The following is a 21169-nucleotide window of genomic DNA, read 5'->3' as shown; positions in this document are numbered from 1 at the left end:
TGCACTCTTCTTCTTCTTCTTCTTTTTTTTTTATTAAGGTTTTATTTATTTATTTATTCATGAGAGACACACAGAGAGAAAGGCAGAGACACAGGCAGAGGGAGAAGCAGGCTCTATGCAGGGAACCTGTTGTGAGATTTGATCCCGGGACTCCAGGATCATGCCCTGAGCCGAAGGCAGATGCTTCAACCGCTAAGCCACCCAGTTGTCCCTATTGCACTCTTCCAATCAGAAATGCTCCTTTCTAACTAGTCTTGCCATATCAAACTTCAAAATGACAGTAATAATAATCACTGACATTTACCAAATGTTTACTCCGTATCAAAAGCTGTGCTGGTTCTTTATGCGTCTTTAATCACAGTTTATTTTTTAAAGCAAACCTTTAACAAATGTTGTTATTGCCATTTTGTAGATTAGAAAATTAAATGTCAGACAGGTAAACTAACTTGCCTAAGACAATGTAGCTGGTAAATAGTGAAGGCAGCATTTTAACTCACGTCTGGTTCATTCCAAAGCAAATGTCTCCTTCTTAGGTCTGCTGCCTCTTCCTGACCCTGCTCATGGCTTTTTTGTAAGCCGAGAGCTTGCTGATTTCTCCAATCCAAAACACTTTGAAGATTGCCCCTAGACTCAGGGATGCTCTGGAAGTCCGATGGGTCTGGGAGGTTGGCTTTATATAGCTAAGGTTTTAAAGTCTATTAAAAACTATCAGGAAAAAGACTGTGTTTCTCAAATCAGAATCTGTAGTAAGGATCAAAAGACCAAATATATACACTTAGAACTTCAGATCCTTAAAGATGGGACCTCAAGAGGCTGTACAATCCAACCTGCCACCACAATGTGTCCCTAGCACATGGCTCCCCGTGCCTTTGCCCAAACCCATGGGCAGGGGCTGGCTGTTTTGGCATGACAACCTTGGCTGCTGATGGATGGTTGCATTTGTGAGCAATCTGCCACCCATTCGGGACCCCTGGGCAGCTTGGTGTAACTCTGCTCCCTTCAAGAGGACCTTGCCTTTTCACTTGGCCTCATCAGTGAAGACAGTGACATTGACCTATCATTAATAGGAGATGCCTCGACAGCAGTTTTTCTAAGAGCAGCAGCAGGCTTCTCCCTCTTCCACTCGTCCCTCCCACCAGCGCCTTGTGGAATCAGGAGTCGCTTCTGCAAGCGGCTGAACTGAATAAAGCAAGAGATGTGGCCTGTGATATGGAGAAGGGGTCCTACCCTCAAGGGAAGCTATCTGTACCCCGAGTAGCCACATAATTTTCTCTCAAGCACAAAACTTCACAGAACACCTAGCATGGCTCCGGTGGTGACAGGTGCAGTGCTGGCCATAGCAGCATTTCTGTTCACACAATGTTGCTTCCACCCCCTGCATGCCTGAAAAGTGATGACAAGTCTGCACTAGACCTTAGCCAGGGTGACCCTGTGTGACGGTAACATGGATTCAAGCGTTCAAGCTGCTTTCGGAGATCTGGGCTGCTTCCTACTAATCTCATGGTATGGTCTCTTCAGGGAAAGAATTACCTGGCATTGCCAGAGAGTAATCCACTGTATCTGTAACAGAATGGAAGAGCTGGGACTGTGATGCTTTCTTCAGCTGGTAAAGGAACCCTCCCAAAGCCATCAGGTTCAACTTATCTGTAGCATCTTCAAAGAGCCTGAAAGAAACAGATTTGTTACTTGGAAGCAATTCCATGAAGTCTTTGTGGTAGAATGATTACGGTAATTTTGTTAAATGTGATTAAGGAAAATGTGTAAACATTGTAAAGAAATGTATGTTATACTTCTATACCTATTATTACTGTGTACAAGTCTGCTCCAACTAAGAGATTTTAATCTAAAGGGCACAGACCATTAACAACAACAATAAAAATCTTTGTTTCCCTATGGCTTAGCTCAGCCATACTAGGTACTCATAAAATATTTAGTGAGACATTGAAAATTGGCAAAACATCACTCCCTGAAACTGAGTAACTGGGAATGGAATCATTAGAACTAGCTTTAGTTTCATTAAGCTATAGCAAAAAAGAACAAACAAACAAACAAAAAAACCACACACAAAACAAACAAACAAACAAAACAAAAACAAAAACAAAAAAACCCCCACTAAATTAATCAAGGCTTTTGCTGGGCTAAAGTTGATGAATCTAATGCTTGGCATGGCCTTGGAGGATACAAAACCAAAGTACACCCAAACCTGTAAGTCCCCTGGGGGGTGGGCCTAGCTTTCTTATTGCCTCTGACTCATACATCCAGAGCCCTGGACTTGGTGGGAATGCAACTATCTACTAAATGAATAAATATTCCCTAATATAAGGGACTTTCCTTTTGTTTTCAACTCAGCTGGGCGCAGAGATTTCTAGCAGACGGAGCTGGGAAGGAAGAGGGGAGCACAGGTAGCAGGGCTAAGAGTAGGATCAGAGGCTCACTGGAATTCAGAAGGTTGGCATCAAATGTGGGTTTATATGGCTAGCCTTCCACTGCTCTTGGGTCATCCTGCTGCCTGCCCTCCAAATCTGAGTTCACACTAGAAGGGCAAGTAGCCCTGTGGCTGTCACATGCTGGGCAAGGGAGAGGGTCTCCAGCAGAAATTGAGTAAGGAGTCCCTTTTGTATATGAGACACACAGCTCTTAAGATGGGAATTAGTGGATTCAGCATTCACGAATTATTGAAACAAGGACTTTTTTCATGCTATTTTGTAATTCCAACTTATTTTATTTTATTTTTATTTACTCATAGAGATGCAGAGAGAGAGAGAGAGAGGCAGAGACACAGGCAGAGGAAGAAGCAGACTCCATGCAGAGAGCCTGACGTGGGACTCGATCCAGAGTCTCCAGGATCATGCCCTGGGCTGTAGGCGGTGCTAAACTGCTGCGCCACCGGGGCTGCCCCAATTTTAGTATCCTATAGTTTCTGGGTCTTATTAACAATTTGTTCTCTTGTTCCTAGTAAGAGAGCAGTAGTGAATATTATGCCCCACCTGACAACTGTATGCTACTTTCCAGATGCCAAAACACTTTCACAGCCACCGTTTTGGGTAAATAGGAAAAAAGAGATTACTGTACCAAGTGAGCAGATGGAGAAACCGAGTCTCAGCCTAACTACTTCTACAGACATGACCTTGTAGTTGGTCAGTGTCAAAGTCAGGAAAGAACTCAGGTATTCTGTGCTCCAGTGACAGCTGCTCTGCTCCCCCATTCCCTCTCCTTGAATAAACTTCACTGCATCAGTGCTGAGCACACCATGACCCAGTGTGGAGAGGGGAATGAGGTGGGACTACATGTTACTGGTGACTCACCACAGTTTCAACATCAGAAAGCCTCACCACTTGGGCCTGGGGTTATGTTTTTTTCCTCTCCACCTTAACATGGTTAAATAATATATCACACACGTGGGTGTGGGACTATAGGTATTAACTATCATAAAAATTATGAAGTTTTATGATTTATCAAGCTCTGCTTAAATGCTTTGAGTGTAGTAATTAATTTAACTCACGGCCACCCTGGGAGAGGGTGACTTTATGACCTTATCTTACGTGAGGCAATCAGGGTTCAGGGAGTTGAACCTGCCCAAGGTCATGGGGTAAGTGCAGAGCTCTGGCCCTAGGGAGCCTGTCTCCAGGGCCTCCGGTCTTAGTCAACAGGCAGCAGTTCATTTTAAGTGTGGGGCGTGATGGGAGACAGAAGAATATTTGAAAAAAAAAAAAAAAATCAAAAGACGCTTAAATGATAAATCCAGTTGGCCTGGAAGTGATTTTGAGACTAGAGACATGGATGCGATGTTGCCCACTGGCACTCCATGGTGAGCAGTCCTTTGAGGTGTGGTGACCATGCTGCGTTCATACCTGTCGGCCTGGGTGGACAGCGTGAGCACAGCCTTGGCGGCACTGCTCCCTGTCATGAGGCTGCCTCCACGGAAGTCGGAGGCCCGGCCTCGGCTGCCTTCTCTGACCAGTTCTTGGATGGAGAGGGGCTGGATGACAGGGGCTGTGCTCAGAGAGCTCTCCGGCTCTAGGTTCTGCTCCGGGGCCAAGCCCTCACATTCTGGGTCCCCAAGGAGTCCGGAGCCCCCTGACGCCTTCTGGGGCTGGCTGATGGTCAGAGGGGGCTGAGCGGTGCCGTCGCTGAAATGGGTGTGCTCCAGCGTGCCCACGTATTCACAGACCCTAGACAGAGTCACGGACAAGCAGCTGTTAGGCTGTAGCTCCGCAGGCCAGCTCTGTAAATCCCACAGTAAGAGAAGGATAACCCAGGCAGTTCTGCAGTCCTCCCCAATTTCCTTCCTTCTCTTATTATAGCCACCTCTCCCTTTCCTCCCTCACTATCCGTATTATTTTTTGAGTTGGACTAGATGACCTGGAAGTGAGGTAGGGATGCCTCGATTGTCTTATCCCATGCTGGGAGAAAAGTGGGTAACAATAGCCCTGCTCATCCAGTTCTATCTTGTCTAGCCTACCGGCTTATTTGGATGATGGCTGTCCGAGGGAGCTTTCCCAAGGGGCCCTCTCCCCACTCTCTGTGCTCTGATTAGGACTCAGGAAGTGCTTCTTTAGGATCCCAGAATGGGTGTGTAGGCCCCCTACCCACAGCAGGCCCTTTCTCAAGGACTCTGCCCAGCCGTGTCCTGACCGGCCTCGACAGCTCCATGTAACTAGTGCTGGGGTCGTGCCCTAATCACAGTAAGCACAGAGAAGCATCACAACATAGGGTGTAATTGCCAACTTCCAAATTATTTGTGCCAAACAGACCCTGGGACTGAGATGGTTCTTAAGAGGCCCAGGATCACAGAAGTCATCCAGTTATAGGTAAGGATCATCCCAGATAATTCGCTCTCGTGTTCTACAATCGGGTAATTTTTTGATTCCATATAAAATACTCTGATGCAATTTATGTCATTTTTTTTCCTGTTTTGCTTGTGAGAGCAGTGAAGAGCAGCAGGTTACCAGCTCCACAGTAAAATCCATTTTGTTCCAGATTGATTCACACTGGCTCTTTCACATGTTCCTCTCAAGATGGGTTTTTCAATGCTTGAATGGTCTGTATGCTTCTCTATTTGAAACACAACAGACCATTATAGCCGTATTTGCTTTGACGGCATCAAAGTGAACTGAGATCTAGGTGCCTAGGCCTGCCCCTGACTGCCCCATTGCTGCTCTGCTAGAACTGAGCTTGGTGCAAGGCATTGGGTGTATGCTGAGGAGGATGAAGAAACAGCTGGCACCAGCCCCATGCCTGCACCGTGGGCAGCGCTTCACTGTCCCAGGTCTGCCCAGATGTCAATGCCTGGGAGATGTGCTGTCTTAGCCGCACGGGGACTGTGGAGCTATTGCTGCTGCCATCTTACGGGTGTTGTAAATTCTGTAACTGATTGGTGTTTGGGGATCTTGTCATGCACCTGAACACGTGTGGCCAGCAGTCCGGGTTGTGGCTTCCCATCTCCAGGCCTACGCTGAGGATGGCATCCATGCACAGGACGTGGGCGGTGTGCAGCCAGACTCCCTGTAGCTTCCCGATCTGCTCCAGTTTCTGCTCCACTTTTAGCTTCACTGTGCCAGGAAGACATTCATTAATGTAATGGTCCAAGAAGGAGACAGAGAGGGAGAAGGGAAGGGATGAAAAGGAAAGAACAGGCGGCATGAAAGAGTAAAAGGGAACCCGCAGATGTCACTTGATGTCACTGGCAGCAAGCTCCTTGGTAACAGGTCCCTGTGGTTCATTGTGCAAACTGCCCAGCCCTCAGGCTGCACAGACCCTGGTGAGCCCAGCTCTGCTGCTTCAGAGTTGGGTGGACCCTTGGCTGGTGGGCACAGTCCTTGTAGACCCACCTGTGGGTTCTAAGAGCAGTGAGGATGAGCTTTATGTGCCAACACTAGTGGAAGCCCTTTGTGCCTGAGGCCCCCCCCCAACCCGTACTCAAATTGATAAGAGAATTCCTGGCAACCCGCAAGTTCTCTGAGGTTTATATGATGTCACATGTTCATGATGACGATCATTCAATGCATATGGATCTGTGCTCTGAGCACATGATGACTGCTTTGTAACTGGAAATCATCAGGTCATTTCACTCCCTGAGTTTACATTTGTATTTGTCATCTTCAAATGATACTTTTTAAATTATAGATGACTAATGATAAAGGATGCAGAAGGTGACTTAATATGTCTATTATGCAAATGACAAGGCAATGTCAAATGACAACATCCTCCATGAACAGAGGCTTCAATTCATTGGAAGATGGGTCTGGTGGGATAAGTGAAGGGTGGTCCAGGACCCAGAAACACAGCACGTGCACTTCAGGGGATGCCAAACCATACTCCTGTTGTAAGAGGCAAACGGAGTTCGGCAAAGCATCATTTTGTCTCATGGATGTGATACTGATTTTATTTTTTGTCTGTATATAATTTGAACATCAGTTTTGGCTTTATAATTTTTTAAGAACTTTAAATGTAAGGATTTTTAATGGAATTCATGGTTGTGCATATTAAGCATATATACTAGATCATCATCCACTTCATTGGCCAACTGATTTTAGCAAGTTAAAAATCAACTCTTTCCAGAGTTCATGATGCTCAGGTTTTTCTCTTACAAGGACAAAGTTTTTCTTCCACCATTTGATTTCCCTATTCCAAAAAAACTGGCTACTCTGCCTTTTCCCACTAGGACCTGGAGCTCCTCAGATGTATACTCTGTGAAGTGCCAAAACAAGTGGCCAGATGATGACAGAAGTCTGAACAGCTCAGCCAGGTGGGCCCCTGGTGTCCTGTAGGACTCCTGTTAGAAGCCAAGAGCACTTTTCTAGTCGCTAGGGCTAGTATGTCTCTTGCCTCCAGAGGGATCTACTGTAGGGACTCTATGGGGGCAGCCATGTAAAAGAGAGCCCAGCCTGGGACCCAGCCTGGCATTCTGTGATCAGCAGTAGACATGCTGTGCGTCGCACGAGGCACAGGTATAGGTGTCTGCTCACATGTGGGGGCGTGTGTAGACTGCATGTAATGAGCCAGGTGGACTCTGGCCCTTCAGCATTACCTTGTGCTATGGCATCACTGGGTTCTTGGACTTCCTTTTCCTCTTTTTCTTCCTGGACACAGGAGGCAGCCGCCATCTGGGCAAGGGCTGAGGCACAGTTAGCTGCAACTCCTTTAGAGATGAGACATGATCACCACTCTAACCAGCTACCAAGAAGGGCCTTTCCAAAAGACTTGTTTCCCACTGGGGCCATCCCCAGGGTGTTCCCCAGGGAACTCCCCTCCCCCGCCGCAGGCTGTGGGTCAGGGAATGTTATTCCCTTCAGTACCTAGAGCACAGCTCAGCCGTGCTGCTTTCCGCAGCCCGTCGAGGCTCATGCAGATGGCATCACGTTCCTTTTGGTTCTGCTCTTTGATGCCTTCAGCTCCCAGAATGAAGGCCAACCCTTTGGAGCTTCCTGCCATTCGGCCAGTCAGGGGGGTTGATAGAGTATCGATCAGGTTCTTCCAGCAACCCACCAGAATATAGCGAGCAAATGCCACACCTAGAACGTGAAGGGGCATGGATCACTTGTCGGAGGCAAAAAAGACTGGGCAGAGAATGGCCTGGGATCTTCTGACCATCAAAGTAGCAATACTGAGCTGTAAGCAATTCTACTATGGGAAAGAGAAGTTATTGGATATTGGATTACATTTTACTTCGTGTTTATAAATAATGAATGTTGCATCATCAGCTGGATGTTGCTAAGTAACTTTCATCAGGCACTTCTTCTACCAGGATATAATGTTAAATGTTCATTTATGTCAGCCCAGAAGGCTGCCACTTAGTGATTTAATTGCTGGTAACATATCTGATGTATGTATATCCATAAACTCAAGACCCAACTCATTACCTGCCACTGTAGAGTCATCAATTCTCCTGCCTTGAGTGAAAGGAGACTCGGTAGATGCTGAGGCCATCAACTGGCCCCCAATCGCACTGCTCTCTAAGCCATCAATGTCTGCCATGAAAAAAGAGCAAGGTTTTCCCTGATTAGAACACTCCAGTCAAAAACAAACAAATGGTCACCACAATATTCATTCCCCACCGCCCCACCAAACATCCATTGGATATATTTTGTACTGAGTATGTAATAATCTTTTATCAGAATGTTAAAATTTTTGTTTTATTCTTCCAGTCCAGTTTTCTTTCATTATTAGAACATTCTTCTGTTAGGCCATTGTATATTTTTTATTTAAAAAAAGAAAATAAACTCTGCTATATCTGTTGTTAGAAAATCTATTGATTTAGAACATTTTGATGTCTGAATATTCCTTTTCTCCAGAAAAGGGGCATTATTCCCAAATTTTATATGTGAAAGTTGCTCCAAGATGGATTTCTCTTTCAGAATTTCCCCATAAGAATGAAGAAGAGACTAAGATCTCTTTGGTCAGATAGCCACATAATCCGATTCCAAAGTATAATAATCACTTGATAATAATACCTTAAATTTACAAAGTGTTTTCACATTTAGATCTTCCTGACAGCTCTAAGTAGGTAAGCAGGGTAGGTATTATTTTTCCTATTTCATTGAGAAAGAAATAAATATTTCTTATTTATAAGAAATTTAGTATCATATCTTTTGACTCCCATTTGGGCCTCTTTCCATGACACCACACACACTATCCAGCTCAATAAAGGAATCTTAATTCTCCTTCATTTGAATTTTTGTTAAAACAAACTCTCATCTCTGGCATTAGCTCAATGAACCATTTCTTAATATACTGGCAAGAAGAGGCTGGCCTGGGATTGAGAAGTCTTAGCTCTGAATTAAGTAGCCTTGCAGTCCTGGGTTATACTGCATCCTCTGGGCCTCGATGCCTCAGTGGAAAGGAAAGAACCATTGGAAAAGTGACCATGGAATTGGAGCATATGTACTTGAATGCAACTAACATAGCCAGGAGGGAATGGTAAAAGAGGGTAGCCAAAGTTTATTCCTTGACTGTACAGCTTGATCCTCACCAACAGGATGAGACTTCTCTGTATGGTGTTTGAAATTTATTTAATTAGATCTTTGCTTCTTACAGGAAGTCCAAGAAGCCTAGAGACTTCTGGCAACATATCTCTTTGACAATTACAAAGACAGTAGATCTTAAAAGTTCTCATTACAAGAAAATTGTAACTGTAAGGTGTTACAATTTGTAATTTTTAAGGTGTAAGGTGACTGACATTAACTAAACTTATCATGGTGATCATTTTGCAATAACACACACGGACGGACACACACACACACACACACACACACACACACCCCATATCATTAAGTCATCATGTTGTTCGCCCTGGACTACTATGTTATATGTCAATTATATCTTAACAAAACTGGAGAACAAAAGCAGGGAGAAATCTCAATGGCTACCAAAGTGGGAACAGGGCAGTTTCATTGACATTAATTTGACTTTCAGTCAAATGGTCTTATACTATTCAACAGAAATCGCCATTTCTGAAAGTTATGATGTTTCCTATATGCTAGGTGAAGGACTGATGAATTCAAGTAATACAAAGTTTATCTAAGTGCTAAAATCCCACAGTTCTATAGAACACTGTTACATGACCTCAGGAATGGCCAGAGTTTGTACAACATTGATAAGGTTGCTACACCTTATCATGATGAAAAGATCAGATGGAAGCTTCCAAACCCCAGGTTAACTGCTGCTCAAGTTTATTTGCCATTTCAAACCTCGATTTTGCTACAAAGAATCACAGAATTTTATTTTGTAGAATTCGTATGAAAAAGCCTATGTTTATAACTTTATATCTAATTAGAGAACTCTCTCCTGGATGTAGTGACTGAGCTTACAGTTCCATGATAAAGAGGTGGCTGATGCACAGGATCGCATGATGCATGTGGCCCCATGAATGGCCTGTTATTTGCTCATTTTTATAATTATCCAATGACTCCCTTTGTTAAGGTTCAGGTAAGAGGTTCACAGACATTAACTTTGGCAGAAACTGTGGTATTTGAAAATTAAAGCTGGCATGTTAGGATCCTTATCCAAATTCCAAGGCTCTTTAAGTTCTGGGCAGTACCCTCAATCCCTATTGGAGGGATTTTACAAGGACAGATGGAAACCACGCACTACTTACAGGATGACTGAATAAATATCTCACACACTGATGAAATCCTGCACTTCAAATGGATGTAAAAGTTATCATGATTAATCAGATACAAATTGGTCATCTGTCCGGTGATCATGATCCCCAAAGTTAAGGACCTTAGTCTTGCTTCTCCCAGTTGCATCCTAGTTCTAGAACCAAGACTCCAAATGCCAGCCAATGACTACAGCTCTGCCTGCTGTGGTCAGACCTCACTATTGTTGGGGTCAGTAGTCTACTGTCTACCTGTCTGTAGTCTACTCTGCCACCTTCATAAGAGCCCCCTGATACCAGCCGTAGGTTATATAACATTCCCTTTGGAATCTGCCTCCTCCCCAGACTGTCCTGCCCTGGTCCAGCCATGCTCCTGCCTGTGTGCCTTGCCTGGCACAGAGCCATGTGGACACATGGCATGACAGAGAGGACAGGGAAGGTATCTGGCATAGGGTTGTGCCCTACATATCCTGTCGGCCGGAGCCATGAGATGATAACTCAGATCAGTAATCAGTCTGGAGGGCAGCCCAGGTGGCTCAGCGGTTTAGTGCCGCCTTCAGCCCAGGGCCCGATCCTGGAGACCCGGGATCGAGTCCCACGTCAGTCTCCCTGCATGGAGCCTGCTTCTCCCTCTGCCTCTCTCTCTCTCTCTCTCTCTGTGTGTGTCTCATGAATAAATACATAAATAAATAAAATCTTTAAAAAAAAAAAAAAGAAATCAGTCTGGGAACTCAGATCAAACACAACACAAGTCTGGACCTAATATACGAAGGCTACGATGACCAAAGTCTTGAGCACTCCTTGGTCTTCACCTAACATTGTAGTTAAGCCATAAAAAGCCATGAATGACTGTTTTCACCAAAAATCCCATGAAAACAAAAAAACAAAAACCTGCTTCATGGCCACACCCCATAGTGCTCTTTATGCTCTCATGTAAAATTTCTAATAAACGGGATTTTAAAAACTCTGGACACTGAAGACAAAGATGCTGGGCAACAATTTGGCATTATTTTTTAATTCTTATATAGCCAGGAAGAGAAGAGAGGACCTCTGATGTGAATAGGAAATGGGAAGGAAGCCAAGTTTAAAATGAAGCATTTTACATTTCTGGCAAATTCAGGAGCACTGAATGATATAGGATTATCTATTAGCATGTGAGAGCTTCCAGGAATAATTCTGGGCTTTATGCCCAGAAAATACTTCATATCCTTAGGAGAGGCTTATAGTTTCACCTTGACAGACACAGGTGCTATAAAAAGTCCTTATCTAATGGGGCATAGTGAGCCCTCCAGGGTCTCACATGAAAAACAGAACATTCCTATTAGGTGAATTCATGACACTTCCCTGGCACTATTACTGGCTGCCAGGGAGGCTTTGTGGGTGTCATTTCAGGGCTGGCTTCTCCAAAAGGGGCTCTGGGATGTCAGCCTTCCCTCCCCACCAAGTACCCCAGAGCTGTGTGAGGAGCTACTGACCTGTCAGCATGGTGATGAGGGGCAGGCTGTTATCCTCTGGGCTGCCCCAGTAGCCAGCCTCTCCCAGCATATTTCTCTCAAGCACCTGATGGTAGAGCTCCTCAATCCAGGCCTGGGAGAAGACCATCAGCACCCCGCTGGTCTGCACCTGCTTCATGAACTCCTTCTACAGAGAGGATCACAGGAGAAGGTGACCAGAGAGGATCCCCTGCAAATGGACAGGTTCCTCTGCTGCCTCGTCCCTTCACAGGTCCCCTATCTGAATCAAGGGTTCTAAGGAAAAATAAAACCTTGTTGATTTGGGTGAGGGTGAGGGGGTGTTTAAGGGAAGGGGTAATCAAGATGGGGAAGAAGTCCTAAACTTCATGAAGTTCCTTTTAATTATGATACATTTTTAAGACACCTTGTAGAAGGGATTAGGAACACTGCATCTCATAGCTTCAGTCTTTGATGTGTGGGGGGATTAGAAACAGCACAGAAATATGAATAGAGCAACTCCCTCTCACTGCCCTAAGAGCAGCGGAGATGGAATGTGTTCTCTGAAAAAACCTGTGTGGCTCAAGAGCTACTTGAATTATGCTCATGAAGCCACCAGTTATCCTTGGGAATTTATAATTTATCAAGCAAACAAATGATGACTAATGCCCTTCAGGCAGTTCCATGGACTGAGGCTCATGAACTGATATTAGGGCAGACCATGGAGGGGTTCAGTCCAGCAAGGGAGCCAACCACAACATAATCACCATCATTCTCATTCCACAGCTTACAGGAGGTGCTTTATTACTGACAACTAGTAAGCTTAGTAGTGGGTCACAAGTAGATCTGAGTACATTCTGGAAGACAATGAAGAGTTTTTGTAACAGCACGCCTTGATTTTAGGTAAAGGGGACCATTCCCTGAATACCTTCTAATGTTTGAATATTCTGATCACTTGTTTTGAATATGGCTTACACATATTTGTGTTTAACAATGCCACTGAGTGAAATCACAGCCATTGGCAGGCAGCCACTCCCAGGCACTTGGGGTCATTGGCTCTCTGGAGCAAGGTGGATAGCCATGTGGCCCACAGTATTATGCAAATTGTACTGCATCCCCTTCCACCCTCTGCGGCCCCACAGGCATTGCCCATTCCACACTATCCCTCCCAGGTCCTTGATGCTCGGCTTGCCAGCCACTTGCCCTTGGAGGGTCTGAACAGAGACCACACACTCACCATCATGCCGGATGCCAGGGTGGGGCGCTTTCGGTAGTAGTCGCCGTGGGAGAGCTTCAGGTTGAGCAGTAGAGCACAGTGTGCTGCTGTGTATAGGCTGTCTGCATTCATCAGCATCTGCAAGCTGAGGCTGCCACTCCCATCAAATCCGGGAGAGTGCATCATGCCTACAGGAGAAAGTTAAGAAACCTCTGGAGTTGCAAACAAGGTGCCTGGCAAGACTGGCTTATAGAGTGTCCCTGACCCAATCCTAGGGATAGGAGCATACATCTTATAGGACACTCCTGGAAAGCAACTACAGCCAGCAAGGAGTATTGGGAGGGTCAGAAACACACCCCAGCTGGATGGGGAGGCGCATGCGCTCCAGAGTGAATCCATTTGGGCAAATCTTGATGAGTTACTCATAAGCTACTTTGGTAAAAATTGCTCAGATCCCCTAAGTCTCAGCTTCTTCACCTATAAGTAGGCAAAATAATCAACTGTGTCCATCTCCTGATCAAAGTCTCTGACAACTTTCCATCACAATATAATAAAACCTTGACTTCCCCTCTTCTTTCCTCACTCCCCACAGCCACCTGGACCTCTGCTGCTCCTTAGACCACACCAAGACTGGGCCTGCCTCAAGGCCTTCGCATTTGTTCTTCCCACTTCCCAGAATGATCTTGGTGTGCCAATTTCACTGCTGTATTATTCACAATTGCCAAAATATGGAGACAACCGAAGTGTCGATCAACAGATGAATGGATAAACAAAATATGGTACATACCATGGAGTTCTTATACATGCTACACCATGGATGAGCCTTGCAAACATGCTGAGTAAAATAAGCCTGGCACAAAATGACAAATATCATATGATCCACCTATGTGAGGTACAGGCAAGAAGAGACAAATGTATAGACACAGAAAGTAGATTAGAATTTTCCAGGGGCTGGGGAGAAGACTTTCTCTTTGGGATGATAAAAAATAAAAAGTTTTGTAAGTAGTGATGTTTGTACAACATGGTGGATGTAGTGAGTTCCATTGAATTGTACACATAAAAGTAGTAAAAATGGCAAATTTTAAGTTTTATGTGTGTTTTTATCCCAATTAAAACAAATGATAATGTAATATATCAAAATCATTGAATTGTATACTCTAAATAGGCAAATTATATGTTATGTGAACTTTATCTCAATAAATTTTAATACAATTCTTAAATGAGGAAACAGATTTAAAAAATATATATATATATGAATTTATATAAAGCACAAGGTGCCCTTCAAAAAATGAAAACCTTATTAAGGTGTTGAGAAAAAAATGAGGGAAGAACCAATAGCTATTCCTTTATGTGTGTGTGTATACATAAAATGAGGGAATGTGTGTGTGTGTGTGCATATACATAGTCATTTTTTGAAGGGCTCCTTGTGCTTTATATAAATTAATTGAAATAAAAACAAACTACAAACTACATCTTCTAGATGACCTTTAAAGATGGGCTCTTTCAGCCAGAGAGAATTGGTGCCTTATTCAAACTTTTCACGGAGAAATGTGGGGTGACAAAAATTTCACAGGTCAGCTTCTCTTCATCTGGTCCTATGTCAGCCTCAATGCTCTACTTGGTCCTGCAAACACTCTGATGCTAGATTTAGAAATGTGGCTGAAACAGACCATCTGAAATATATGCATGCAAATGACCTATATCCATATACTCTTCATATGGTTAAAATTATCCTTTGACCAAAAATGTACGTCTTATATGAAATGCAGTTTTCAAAACTAACAGGCAAATACATTGGAAATATAAATTTGTAACTGGAATGGTTACCTACGTCCCTGTGGATTTCTTAATGAATGTGCTAGCAAGAGGATGTGGGCCAAAGAAGCTTTTGAATTTGAAAAATCTTCAAGATTTTTGCTTTGTTTGAGAACTGTATAAACATCCTTTGGTGGGAGTAAGTATATATGTTATTCCAATAAAACCACTTTACTCAGTCAATGTTAGGCATGACCTCTGCCTTCCTCTAAGAACTCTGCAGCTGCTAGGAGAGATTTTTTTTACTGAAGGCACTTTGTGATCCTAGGCTGAGGTGCATTTATAAAAGGGGGGGTTGAGAGTGGGATTTAAAAATTATATCCTTGGGGTACCTGGGTGCTCAGTCAGTTCAGAGGCCAACTCTTGGTTTTGGCTCAGGTCATGATCTCAGGCTCTGTGCTCATCAGGGAGTCTGCTTGAGGATTCTCTCTCTCCCTCTCCCTCTGTTCCTCCTGCTTGTGCCCTTACTCTTTCAAATAAATAAATAAATCTTTAAAAAAAACAAAAGTGACATCTTTGGTCAGGACATGGGCAATATGTTTCTGCCATGATGATCCAGAGGAACACTCCACACTCTTAAGGTCCTGGTGGGGTTGGTTCTAGTCTCTGGAAGAGATAAAGGACACATGATGGGTCTCCTCTCATGGCAAAGAGAAAGCAGAGTTCAATATTATTGGGTATTTAACTATCCTGGATCATAGATGAAAGGGATATTTAAGACTATGAACCAAAAAAACAGTATTTGTAATGGCTTTGATCTTTGGTTATCAGTAATAATTTCTTCTTAAAAATTTTAAAACCAACTACTATTCACCTTGGAATATGTTTTGAAAAACCAAGCACATGCTCAGATGCTGAAAAGAAAGGCGGCAGCTGATGCATCTGCTGACACAGAGACCCAAATCACTAGTGGAGGCGTGACAATGTCCTGGAAGTGTGGAGTTCTGAAATAATTTGTCAGACTTGTTAGGAGCACTCTGTTGGTACTGGTCTCCCTCTTTCTAGGAAGATAATTTCTTATATTACAGGAGCAGGCAAATTTGAGAATAAAACAAAAGAATTATCTATCAACCTTAAGGAAGATGCTCATTTCCTTGCTGTGCCAGATATAGTTCACTGGTGATGTTAATAATGGGAATAACACAATAGTATAATTTATTAAGTGTTTTCTAATTTTTAGAACCAATCTCTTCTCATATGTTATTTCATTTGACATATAAAATCTATATTGGTTGCCTTTATTTCACCAGTAAGGAAACTGCCTCGGAAATATTAATTTGCCTAAAGTTAAATAGTTAGAAATTGGCAAAGGTCTTTTGGGCCTAAACTCCAGGCTTTTTGCACTATGCCATGCTGTACTTGTTTCTAATGTGAAAGGTTGTACTCTATCATGTCCCTCTCGAACAGATAGTCTATTTTAAATTCATCCTCTGATTGAGTTCATTGAAGTGTCAGAAATTTGAAGTGACACAGTATAGGAGCTATGACCTTTAACACATTCTGGCTATTTGTTTTTTCCAGTGTTCTGTAACTAAAGTTCATTCTTTCTCTCTATAATTAAGATGTTCTTAACTGTCAGGAACAGAAGGATGGGTCACTTGCTTGATTGGCTACCAGTGAAAGACTGGATACAAGATTAGCATGAATGACCTTGAAATATCTCTTTCATACCTTGGATAATTTAATGTGTCTTTTTAAAATAAACATTAAATACTTATGTAAAATCTTTAACAATACTGAAAAATATAAGAAATAATAAGGATAATAGTCCCTGCCCCATCCCAGCAGACTTACTTCCTTGTATGTATTATGTGGAAATATAGTCGCAAATGAGATCAAACTACATATGTTGTACTGTGACTTCGTGTTTTCTTAGCAATGTATGTTAGCTATGTCTTTTTATTTTGAGAGAGAGAATGTGTGTGTGAGTGGGAGCTTGATCTCATGACCCCAAGATCATGACCTGAGCTGAAATCAAGAGTCAGATGCTTAGCTTAACTGACTGAGCCACCCAGGTTCCCCTACATATCTCTTAACATTAGCACTTACGTATTTGTCTCATTCTTTTCAAATAATTATGCTTATACCATGGCATGGTTGGAGTGTGATTTATTTAATGCTCTCTTGGTGTAGTCATTTATGTAGTCTTAATTATGAAAAAAAACCCCTGAAATGATGAAATGACTTTTAGTAGGTATACAAGTTTATCTGTGGGATAAATTCCTTAAAGCAGACTAAAGACATATATTAAGTTTGATAGATATGGCCCAAATATCTTCCAAATAATTCCTTGCTGGAAATTTTTCTTTCCAGCAATGGTGCATAAGAACACTTTTGTAGCCACTCAGCAATATTGGACATTATCAACTTTCTAAACCTTTGTAATAATATTATATGATTTTTGGTTGCATTTCTATATATTAATAACAAAGTCACAGAAAGAGAAATAAAAAAATTCTTCTTATAATTGCCTCCAAGAGAATGAAATGCCATGCAATAAACTTAACCAAGGAGGTGAAAGATCTATACTCTGAAAACTGTAAAACATTAATAAAAGAAACTGAAGATGACACAAACAAATGGAAAGATAACCTGTGCTCATGGATTGGAAACATTCATATTGATAAAATGTCCATACTACCCAAAACAATCTACAAATTCAATGCAATCTCTATCAAAATACCAACAGCATTTTTCACAGAACCAGAATAATCCCAAGATTGGCATGGAACCTCAAAAGACCCCAAACAGTCAAAGTAATCTTCAGAAAGGTATCATAATCCCAGATTTTAAGATATGCCACAAAGCTGTGGTAATCAAAATAATGTGGTCCCGGCACATAAATAGACATATAGATTAAGAGAACAGAATAGAGATCCCAGAGATAAAGCCATGCTTATAATAGTCAATCTACAAAAAAGAAGGCAAGAATATACAATGAGGAAAAGACAGTCTCTTCAGTAAATGGTGCTGGGAAAACTAGACAGCTACCTGCAGAATAAAACTGGATCATTTCCTTACACTAACTCTACATGGATGAAAGATCTAAATGTGAGACATGAAACCATAAAAATCTTAAAAGAAAAATAGGCAGTAATTTCTTTGACGTTGTCCTTAGCAAAATTTTTCTAGATATGTCTCCTTAGGCAAGGGAAACAAAAGTAAAAATAAACTATTGGGACTACAACAAAACAATAAGGTTTTACACAGCAAAGGAAACCATCAACAAAACAAAAAGGCAACCTACTGAATAGGAGAAAGATATTTGCAAATGATACATCCAATAACAGGTTGAAATCCAAAATATATAAAGAACTCACAGAGGAAGACATAGACATGGCCAACATGCATATGAGAAAATGCTCTGCATCACTTGCCATCAGGGAAATACAAATCAAAACCACAATGAGATACCACCTCACACCGGTGAGAATGGGGCAAATTAACAAGGCAGGAAACAACAAATGTTGGAGGGGATGCGGAGAAAAGGGAACCCTCTTACACTGTTGGTGGGAATGTGAATTGGTGCAGCCACTCTGGAAAACTGTGTGGAGGTTCCTCAAAGAGTTAAAAATAGACCTGCCCTACGACCCAGCAATTGCACTATTGGGGATTTACCCCAAAGATACAGATGCAGTGAAACGCCGGGACACCTGCACCCCGATGTTTATAGCAGCAATGGCCACGATAGCCAAACTGTGGAAGGAGCCTCGGTGTCCAATGAAAGATGAATGGATAAAGAAGATGTGGTTTATGTATACAATGGAATATTACTCAGCCATTAGAAATGACAAATACCCACCATTTGCTTCAACGTGGATGGAACTGGAGGGTATTATGCTGAGTGAAGTAAGTCAGTCGGAGAAGGACAAACATTATATGTTCTCATTCATTTGGGGAATATAAATAATAGTGAAAGGGAATATAAGGGAAGGGAGAAGAAATGTGTGGGAAATATCAGAAAGGGAGACAGAACGGAAAGACTGCTAACTCTGGGAAACGAACTAGGGGTGGTAGAAGGGGAGGAGGGCGGGGGGTGGGAGTGAATGGGTGACGGGCACTGGGGGTTATTCTGTATGTTAGTAAATTGAACACCAATAAAAAATTAAAAAAAAAAGACAAAATAAATAAATAAATAAATAAATAAATAAATAAAGAACTTACACAACTCAACACCAAAAAATCAAATAATCTGGTTAAAAAACGGGCAGAGAACCTGAATAGACATTTTTCCAAATAACAGATACAGATGCCAAACACATGAAAAGATGCTCCACATCACTAATCATCAGAGAAATGCAAACCAAAACACAATGAAATATCTTGTATCTGTCAGAATGGCTAGAATCAAAAAGACCAGAAATAACAAGCGGTAAGGATGTGGAGAAAAAGGAACCCTCTTGCACTATTGGTGGCAATGTAAATTGGCGCAGCCACTGTGGAAAACAATATGGAGGTCCCTCAAAAAATTAAAAATAGAAATACCATATGACCTAGTAATCCCACTATTGAGTATTTCCTCAAAGAAAATTAAGGGGGTGAAAAATATGCACCCCTATGTTTACTGTAGCAATATTTATAACAGCCAAGTACAGAAGCAACTCAAGTGTTCATCCATAGATGAAAGGATAAAAAAGATGTGGTGTATACACACACATACCCTGGGATATTACTAAGCCATAAGAAGAATGAGATCCTGCCATTTGCTACAATATGGATGGATCTAGAGAGTTCGGTAAGTGAAATAAGTTAGACTGAGAAAGACAAATGCCATATGATTTCACTTATATGTGGAATCTAAAGCACAAAATTAACAAATAAAAAAAAAGCAGAAACAGACTTGTAAATACAGAGAACAAACTGATGGTTGCCAGAGGGGAGGGGTAGGAGGATAAGCAAAATGGGTGAAGGGGAGTGGGAGACACAGATTCTAGTTACAGAATGAATAAATCAGGAGAATAAAAGGTAAAGCAAAGGGAATATAGTCAATGGTATTATAATAGCATTATATGGTGACAGATGGTAGCTACACTTGTGGTGAGCATAGTATAATGTATAGACTTGTCAAATCACTTTGTTGTGCACCTGAAACTACTGTTGTATACCTGGAACAAAAAAATTACATGATTTTTCTTGGTAATACATTTCTTTAATTAAGTCTATGGTTCTAATTTTTATATAGCATTACTGTTTTATCTTCTGATGAAAGAAGTTATAAGAAAACATTTTTAAAGAGGTTTGGAAAAAGATACAAAGAAGAAAATGAAAATAGTCTGTAATTATACCATCCTGAGATAAGTATTAACATTTGATGTTCGTATTGAATCCTTTTAAAAATTATATTATGACCATTAGCCATATCATTAAACATTACTTCAAAACATCATTTTAAATAGCTATATAATGTCATAAATGGATGTATTATAACTCATTTAACTCTCCCCTTATTTGATGGCATTTAGGTTATTTCTAATATTTCTGCTGTGAAATGCTGCTATCATATACATTTTGACATATAAATCTCTCCTTGAGTTTCTGCTTCCTCAGTATAAATTCCTGAGATTCTCTCAGGAGCTGATAAGATGACAGGGTTCCATGCGTGTCTGTCTATCAGGACTTGGAAAACTGTCCCACATTCACTGGGCTACAAACTGAGACTATTTTTTTTTTTAATTTTTAATTTATCTACGATAGTCACAAAGAGAGAGAGAGAGAGGCAGAGACATAGGCAGAGGGAGAAGCAGGCTCCATGCACCGGAAGCCCGACATGGGATTCGATCCCGGGTCTCCAGGATCGCGCCCTGGGCCAAAGGCAGGCGCCAAACTGCTGCGCCAGCCAGGGATCCCTTTTTTTTTTTTTTTTAAATCATAGCCAACCAACTCGAGAGGGTTCTGTGTTCTTGAACAGTCTCTATGATTTACCCATCCATTCATCACTCTTCCATCCACCCACTCTCCCACCCTAGGAGGCACAGTGTGGTACTAGGAACAGGTCTCTGGAGCTAGGCTGTGTAGGTTTGTACCCTGGCATCACCACTTTGTAGCTGTGCATCTTATCTGACTTACTTGACATCTCCATGCCTCAGTTTTATCACCTATAAAATGAGGGTCTATGGAGTCACTATGAGTATTAAATGAATCAATATAGGTAAAGTCCTTCATCAATGCAGGGCACACAGGAAATGCTATGTTCATGTTAGCTATTATCATCCTTGCTGATACATATAAATGCTGAAAAATAGCTCCAAGTTAAGACACCAAGATATTTCAGAGGCAATCTCTGGGTGGTGTATGTTTTTTTCTTTATATTATTATGTTTTCCAAATTTCATATTCCACAAATGCCAGGGTATTAGAGGAGGATTTTGTTAGACTATTTATTCCCTAACCTTGCTTCCAGAATACTCCTCTCTCTCCCTTTATTAAAGCAAATGAACCAACCAGCCAACTCCACCAGCAGCAGTCATCTTGGTAAAGGAGAAAACCTTAAGATGAAATCACATGTTAACAATGGGTAGGGCAAAAAAAAAACACAAAAACAAAAGCAAAAACAAAAAAACCCAAAACAATGGGTAGGGCAGGAAGACAG

General features: G+C 41.9%; 1 protein-coding gene across 5 annotated transcripts in view; it reads right to left on the bottom strand.

The window, feature by feature from the left end:
* ARFGEF3 (ARFGEF family member 3) overlaps positions 1-21169 on the bottom strand; it is a 176252-nt gene that overhangs the window by 44872 nt on the left and 110211 nt on the right. For all 5 annotated transcript variants that reach the window (XM_025422392.3, XM_025422396.3, XM_025422393.3 and 2 more), the window contains 8 exons: positions 12788-12954; positions 11575-11740; positions 7863-7970; positions 7299-7514; positions 7031-7141; positions 5402-5552; positions 3852-4172; positions 1531-1664 (listed from right to left, as the gene is read on the bottom strand). In XM_025422392.3, the coding sequence (XP_025278177.1) occupies positions 1531-1664; positions 3852-4172; positions 5402-5552; positions 7031-7141; positions 7299-7514; positions 7863-7970; positions 11575-11740; positions 12788-12954 (1374 nt within the window). The remainder of the gene's footprint in view (positions 1-1530; positions 1665-3851; positions 4173-5401; positions 5553-7030; positions 7142-7298; positions 7515-7862; positions 7971-11574; positions 11741-12787; positions 12955-21169) is intronic.

The sequence above is a fragment of the Canis lupus genome, chromosome 1 (assembly GCF_003254725.2).
Source record: "Canis lupus dingo isolate Sandy chromosome 1, ASM325472v2, whole genome shotgun sequence".
Lineage (NCBI taxonomy): Eukaryota > Metazoa > Chordata > Mammalia > Carnivora > Canidae > Canis > Canis lupus.
Note: the sequence above shows the minus strand (reverse complement) of the source record. Positions and strands in the feature narration are given on the sequence as shown.